The sequence below is a fragment of the Musa acuminata genome, chromosome BXJ1-2 (assembly GCF_036884655.1).
Source record: "Musa acuminata AAA Group cultivar baxijiao chromosome BXJ1-2, Cavendish_Baxijiao_AAA, whole genome shotgun sequence".
Lineage (NCBI taxonomy): Eukaryota > Viridiplantae > Streptophyta > Magnoliopsida > Zingiberales > Musaceae > Musa > Musa acuminata.
In genome coordinates, this window is record NC_088328.1 from 17,688,029 (window position 1) to 17,695,632 (window position 7,604).

Consider the following 7,604-nt stretch of genomic DNA (forward strand, 5'->3'; position numbering starts at 1 on the left):
CCCTTGTCTTCTGTTCTCTGAAAAAGACCTACTGTCCCCTAAAACATGTATTATCATTATCATCATCATTAACAACAAGAAGAATGTGAAAAAGTTTCATGTACATGTCCCCTTTGAGTCTTTTTAGGTGATCCATTCCTTTATGCTCCTGGATCACGGTGCCTCTACCAAGGCATGCCTGTGAGTTCTCTCACCTCAGCTTCTCCCTCACTCATTCCCTTTCCTTCATGTGGAGTTGGTTCCGGTGTCTGTGTGTGTGATCACTCATGCTTTTTGTCAAAATAGACTATACACATGATGGTTCTGTGCCGTGCTTGCAATTACACCTTGTCGTTGCTCAGGAACAGAGTACTGCTTGTCATGAGAAGCTTGGAGATCCGAGGTAGCCAAATGCAGATGCTGTTGATTGCACTTGGACTTGCATCAGCCGGAACAAACTTCTTTTCCTTGGAGCACCATTGCAATCAAGTCTTCGAGCTCAGGAAACCGGCAGGTTTGCTCTTCTTCTACCTTTGGTTCCCATCAGTTTCAGATCAACATGGCCAGCCTGCTTCTTTGTTTCCGCTTCGCCTCTGATCCCATTATAGCCGTCTATTCTAGTGTGGTAGTTGCAGCTTCTTCACAGTTTGGAACTTTCTCCATCATAGCAAGGCACTGCTCTTGACAGTGAAATTTTGTGGAAGCTACTTGGAGTTTAAATTGATTGTGGCTCGTGCTGGCATCAGAAAAAAGGTTTGGTTACATTCCTGTGCTTCTGCTGCAAAACATACAGATGCTTGCATCCGTATGTTTTGGAGATCTTCTATTCCTGTTCATTTCGAATCATCTTTTTATGAGTAGCAATTACAGAGCATTCTGCTCCATTCTTTCTTTACCCTATTTCACAATCTTATGGCTCCGGATCCACAAGCAGTCAGAACTCTATTCTCAACTCATCTGAGGAATTTGATTTGGTTTCTATAGTCTATACTACTCTCGTATATTGCAGTAAACAGTTGTAAATTGCTGTGCATCCCTGATGATATGATGTTCAGATAATGTTTGCATATTATTCTTTCAGATTTAATAATGGGTGATTCAGATTAAGATGAAAGTATGGATTAGACTGAGCTCCCCTTTCACGTAATCTATCTGATCATGGCAATATTAGACTGAGTTTTAGAGTCTGCTAACTGACCTATGTTGATGTACAGGGGCCAATTGCCATGAATGGCTTTGGAGAGACACCAAAGCCAAGGAGTTGAGAGTCCATCAGAACTAGCTTGTGACAGGGATGTCTCTTGGAAGGACTCAGGATCATCATCCATGAGTGCCATCACGTTTGGATTAGCTGCCACTGCAGTACTAGTATCTATGTTTCTTGTCATGGCAATCTTTGAACATCTAATCATACCAAGGGTGTCCTTCTTTCGGTCGCGGAGCAATGCACGAGGATCCTCGGAAACCGGCCAGCTGCCTGTGCAGACTCACCTGCAGGAGAAGATTCAGGATTCAGTAGCAGTAAGTTATCCTGCAGATCAGAAAGAGTTGATTAAGATTTCGCAATACCTTTTTGAACTTTGTCATGCAAAAATCACTGCATATGATTCTAGTATCAGCCACATGCTAAGGTGGTGATCTTTAAAGAAAACATACCATTTGGTGATGGCAGGTTGGAGCTCAGCACACATCTGATCTGTCTGTGCTAATGCCGGGACAAGATTATCCTACCTTCATTGCTCAACCTGCTCCTCTTCCTTGCCAAAGAGAGGGCATGCACTGGCCTTCACATGGTCCTCATGTATCCTACAAGTAAATGATGTCATCTGGTGCAATTCCATTGGAGAGAGATACTGCAAATGGCTCTGAGATACTGCAATTCCATAAAGCAAAATTATTTATATCTTCAGCAAATGGCTCTGAGATTATTATGTAAGAAATGCTTTCATGAACTGAAGTTCAATGGTTCTGAGACACCAAAAGGCCTTCAGATCTCAGTAAGTAATCAGATGTCAATGCAACCCATTTTAACTATCAGGCATAAAGAAAAGAAAAGTCAATTGGATAAATTAAAAAAAACATATGATGCAGAATTGGATAAAGTTAAAGAAAACATCCACATGAAAAGATTCAAATAATAATTTAAAATGATGCAGCTCATCTGGTGGAGTCAGAATTGAGAAATGACATTGAGGTTACACTTTGATGAAGAGTTATAATTCTCTTTAAATAATTGTTCAACCCTTCCAACACAAAATTAGACTCTCAAGCTTTTTGACTTTCGTAACAACAAATTATGAGAAAATCATACTTCTCATTTCTTCAATTTAGTTGTGCCTTCAAACCTCAGCTCAAATGTGCCAGTGCACATAAACAGTCCAAGCCAACACCAAAGCACATCAGTTAGGAAGCTGCAATTCAATGCTCAAATAGCACATGAAATTAGTAACCTGTGCTCAGACGAAGCACTTTCTTAAATTGCTCTTCCTTTTCAACAATTTATCTTAGAACACTCCTTCCGAAAGCTCTCATTCATTATGGATAATCGTCCGAAGCAATGTTGAAATTTCAACTTCTTTCAGTCGAGATCTATTGTACTTTCCGGCCCACATCCTACAGGTCTCTGTTGAGAAGTTTGGATGAGAGGCAATGGCAGTCCGGCAGGTCTCTGTTGAGATACCAAAAACATCAATGTTGTCGATCTGCATCTTCTCTGCTGCCTTAGGCCACCAGAGTTGTCCACCAACAATGGTGCCACAAAGAATGTACAAACCAGTGGCCTGAGGAAAGGACCACAACGTCAAATAATTTTGGGAGGTATTCCATGAAATCCTCATCAGGAAGGTCCAAATAAACCTCGACAATGCTATCCGGGCAGACTCAAAAGGCTCAGTGGTGTTGTATACAAGCCATGAGGATGATGGTAGTGGAGGTGGACCTGCAGCACCAACGGTTCCCTCGCCTTTTGGGAGCTTCAACCTGTAAACATCAAACATCAGCTCCAGAAAAACTTGGGAAATGAGACATACGACCCCTATTTCTAATCTTCCAAAAATACCCATTCAAGAAATTATCATTTTTCCTGCCCAAATCTAGAAAAAATATTTACAATGCTTTATAGGTTGGTTTTTATCCACAAAACACTGTATAATATTTTTACTTTGAAAATAATATATAGTGTTTTTAAAATAAAAATTATTTTTGAACTAGTCTTATAATGTATTTAATTTTTTTTTTTGAATCTGAACAGAAAAATATATGATAGCTTTTGGGAGGATTTTTGATTTTTTAAATTAGAAGATCACTAGTTGAGAATTTTGAAAAATAGAATATCATCTTAAAAAACCCAAAAAATAATTGGACAATTGCTCTTCTAAATATATCTAGATTATTACTTTAAGTTTACAGCAACTAGGACCCAGCTCCAATATCCCATATTTTAAATTATTTTCCTTATATAGCAACATAATCAGATATTGTGTGTCGATCCACTCCTAATAAGTTAAGTAATCATGGAAGGTTGAAATGAGTGATACAGAGCCACTTATATATTACTTCTATAATTAGTTATATTTAGTATTTTGATCCTTATATTTTTAAAAATTATATTAAAATCTTTATACTTACGAAAGTAAAACATTTTAACTTGTTCCAACAAAACTGTGTATCTCAATATAATTTTTAAAATATAAAAATTTAAATATTAAAATAATTAATTAGAAAGAATAATTTATAATTAGTCCGAAGATGTGGAACAAAACTAATCCTCCCACTAATTATAAGCTTTTGGGAGAAGGCATGGCATTGATCCTAAAAAGTCTTTCTTGCTCCTTGTAAGAGGATTCAGAAGCTAAGCGGAGACGATTGCTTTCCTGCAACCTTGTATGAGTTCTTCCGAGTATACGAACGGAATTGGGGATGACTGAACGCACTCAGGGAACTCCTCCGCTCTTCAAACATTACTAGTCATCTACATGTGTTGCAGAGTAGTCACCTTGTCATTTCCAATTGAAGCAGGGAAGAAGCAGCGCTCGATCAACTGGGCCGGTCATGATGGGCCGAGCCGTCATTGTGGCCACGAAGCCGAAGCGTCTTAAAAGCGAACCAAAACCCTTCCGCCCCGAAACCAGCGGCCGCGGCGTCATGGCAAGCTTTGCGCGAAACCGCTTCCTCCTCTCCCGCTCCTATGCCTCCGTGGCGGCCAAGTCGAACTTGGCGAAGCAGAGCCCTCCCTTCGAGCCGGCGCCGGCTGCTGCGATGGTGAAGGAGGGAGAGGAGGTCCCCGCGCCGGTCATCGGCCGGCCCCTCTCGGATATCCTCAGAGAGCTCAACAAGAAGGTTCCCGAGTCACTCATCAGGACCCGAACCGAGGACGGCTTCACCATAAGATACATTCCTTGGTTTGCCCTCTTTCCATCATCTGTCACCTATCTTATGTAGCTCTTCTGGTTCGATCTCGCAGGGCATTTGATTGATATCTTGCGTTAGGGTTTAAGCAGAAATGGAGAGTCATGATAAAGAAGAAATCTTTGGTGCTTCGGGTTAGGTTAAAGGCGTAGGAAGCAATTGTTGCGGGTGTTGCATGTTGTTTTGCTCTTAAACTGTCGAATGTGTTATTCTACATTTTTTTTTGTTTGATTAAATTGGTCATATGTGTTTTATATTTCCCAAAAGATAATGATGAATCTTGAAGTTGTTACATTAGTGCTTCAGCTTAACTGTGAAATAATAATAATAATAATAATAAAAGAAATCCCTGAAAAAAATACAGAAGATTAAATTGGTGTTATTCTACTTTTTTTTGTTTGATTAAATTAATGCCATGTGTTCTATATTTCCCCAAAAAACAAAATGATGAATCTTGAAGTTGTTGCATTTGGGCTTCAGCTTAACTGTGGAATCAAGAAATAATAATAATAGAAGTAGAAAGTTTGGGATTCTGAGTTGCTGAGTGGAATTCTAGTTTTGTTAATTAGTCATTGCACGAAGAGGTAAGTTCACAGTTTAGAGTAAAAAGGATGACATGTAGTTAAGTACTGAAGAGGTGAGTTGAGTTTGGGTTTCAAATTCAGCTGTTGGTTGGAACTTTGTGCTACTGTAACATAATCCGGATGTGTTATTGAAGCTGCCAAAGTTTTGCATGCCATTTTGTACTGACATTTCGGATGTATGTGTTTAGAATGTTTTTGATAGAAAACATGAGAAAATTGTTTTTGATCAGTGTTTGTGGTTGAAAAATTATTGATTTAGAAGCATTTGGATATGTTTGCATCAATAAATGAGTCTACATAAATGTTCATGTTACTATCGCTGTTGCCTTGTTTAGCTGTTAAATTGCCTGGACAAGTTTGTTGATCACAGATTGACGGTGTTGTTTTAGACATCCTTGTCAGGTTCTTACCATGTTTGCAATGGTCTGTTTTCTTATGTAAAATTCAGATTTGAGTCTTGAAATGAGAATATGAAAATTAGACCGTACTCTAGGTTTCAGATGTGGCTAGGTTGGTTTCTTGAGTCCAACTAATTCATCTTCTCTGCATCTTTATGCATACATTTTCTACTTATTTCTTTTTATTCCATGAGTTGGTAGTTTTCAAAGTAAATCTTAATTAAGCAAAGCATTATTTGGATTTTTCAAGTAAGATCCTGCGATGCTGCTTTTAAAAAACATTATTTGCCTATTTGCCTGCCTATTGCTGTCAGAAAATGAATGGGAATATTAGAACTATCAAAACAATACATGCTATTTCCTTGGGATAGATGAAATTGTGACTAATTCACAGCACACTGTTAGCAAATGTATCTGTATCCTTAAAATTTGTGTATGTATATCTGGTCTGTCTGCCTTGGTGAAAATCTAAGTGAACATTTAAGGTGGAACAACGCAAGAAACCACATAGAACATCTCCTTCCCATAAAACTAAGTTGAGTAGATGGGGTTTCAGTACAATTCTTCTTCTACTACTATATATGAACGTTCATCTCCTTATATGAAAGATGAGCCTTTGCTTACCTTATGGTATGGATGCTGTTTTACAAATATGTTCATATGAGCACCTGTTGCAAGTCTTCATTTCACATCCATTTCTTGCAGGCATTTCGTCAATCGAATTCTGAATTTACATGCTCCTGGTAAATAATTTCTTCTGGTTTAAGTGACTTTGGCAAGCTTCAGATATCAGTGCAAATCATGAACATTTCGAGCACTTGTTTCCTTTTCTGTAGAATGGTCTGGCGAGGTCCGAAGCATTGTTTATTCAGCTGATGGAAAGTCGGTCTCTGTTGTTTATCGTGTAACTCTATATGGAACTGATGCAGAGGTACTTTTTAATCGGGCTCCTTTCAGATCTACGATAACATTTTAGAAGTAAGATTATATTCATATGTGCATGTAGGGCCTCCATACCATCATGATAAATGTGTTTGTGCATGTAAAATACCATGGTCCAACATTAACATGCCACGGTGTAGTAGTATTTGATGAAAGTTCTTCGAGTCCTGAGGAAACATTAGTTTGTCTGTATGAAGTTACTGTGGGGAACCTGCTAGGCTTCAAACTCATGACATAAATGTTTAGATGATTGGAATAGATCTCCAAATGCATAATGATCTCTGATTTTTTTCTGCCTATTTGGATTCCATAGCCATCCATTCATCATTTATCCTTCAGTTCGGTGCCATATTCTATTGTAAGAACCTCCTCTGGTATTAATATTTATTTCCATGAACGTGTATCTACTCTGCTGATGAAAGGTCCTTTCTAATGTCTCTTCCTCAGGTTCATAGAGAAGCTACTGGAACAGCTTCGACCACGGATACGGAGTTTGGAGACCCGCTGCAGAAGGCAGAAGCAATGGCATTCCGGCGAGCATGTGCACGCCTTGGGCTTGGACTTTATCTTTACCATGAAGATATGTTATAAATCTACAATGGTTATTTACCGCAGCATGCATAACCTAGATCGCTTCAGATTTTGACTTGGAGAATTTCACATTTTCTGTCCCTTGAAGCAAACATGCATGTACTCATCAGAACTACTCGCTATGTTTTAGTTTTGCCCTTTGGGTTGATATCACTGCAAACTCAATGTGTGAACTATGTTTATTGTCATGAGATGAGTGGATCATCAACAAAATCAATCAAAATGGGCATGGCTGATGGTGGTATCTTTTCCATTCTGCAACATGGTTTAGTTGGTAAGTTCTACTTAGAGATCCTATATGTCTACTAAGCTCCAAACTGAATGTGCTCAAAGTTTAGATTGGTAGTGTAAAATAGTTAAAACTCCTGTTTTTCTTTTCTTTGACATGTCTAACGTCACATCTTCCATTTTTATGTGGAACTACAAAGTAATCATTATGTAGCTGTGGAACTTTTAGGGCTGCCCCTAATATTGACTGCAATTCAAACCAATTTAGATCAGCTATTAACATAAAACACACAAAGGGTGGTCCAATGTACAAGGTCCCCATTGATGGGTGATGTCGGGTACTTTGCAACTCGAAGCATAGTCGCATGTCAGAAAGAGAAAGAAATGATTTCACCGTGCTAGCAAGGGTCAGGATATCCTCTAGAATATTCCTCACTTATACCATGTCTACTCAGATCCCCCAAGCACAATTGAA

The 7,604-nt window shown here is 38.7% G+C and overlaps 1 protein-coding gene and 1 long non-coding RNA gene across 2 annotated transcripts; both read left to right on the forward strand.

Moving 5' to 3' along the window:
* The first annotated feature begins 1,209 nt into the window (after window positions 1–1,209).
* LOC135596194 (uncharacterized) lies at window positions 1,210–1,828 on the forward strand. The gene is made up of 2 exons (XR_010480849.1): window positions 1,210–1,500; window positions 1,652–1,828. It is a non-coding gene; the product is annotated as an uncharacterized LOC135596194 (long non-coding RNA).
* Window positions 1,829–4,017: 2,189 nt separating this feature from the next.
* On the forward strand, window positions 4,018–7,162 carry LOC135596191 (DNA repair RAD52-like protein 1, mitochondrial). The gene is made up of 4 exons (XM_065088157.1): window positions 4,018–4,379; window positions 6,074–6,111; window positions 6,205–6,299; window positions 6,758–7,162. Exons 1-4 carry the CDS (start codon window positions 4,030–4,032, stop codon window positions 6,899–6,901), a joined length of 627 nt encoding a protein of 208 aa, XP_064944229.1. The 5' UTR covers window positions 4,018–4,029; the 3' UTR covers window positions 6,902–7,162.
* Window positions 7,163–7,604: the final 442 nt, after the last annotated feature.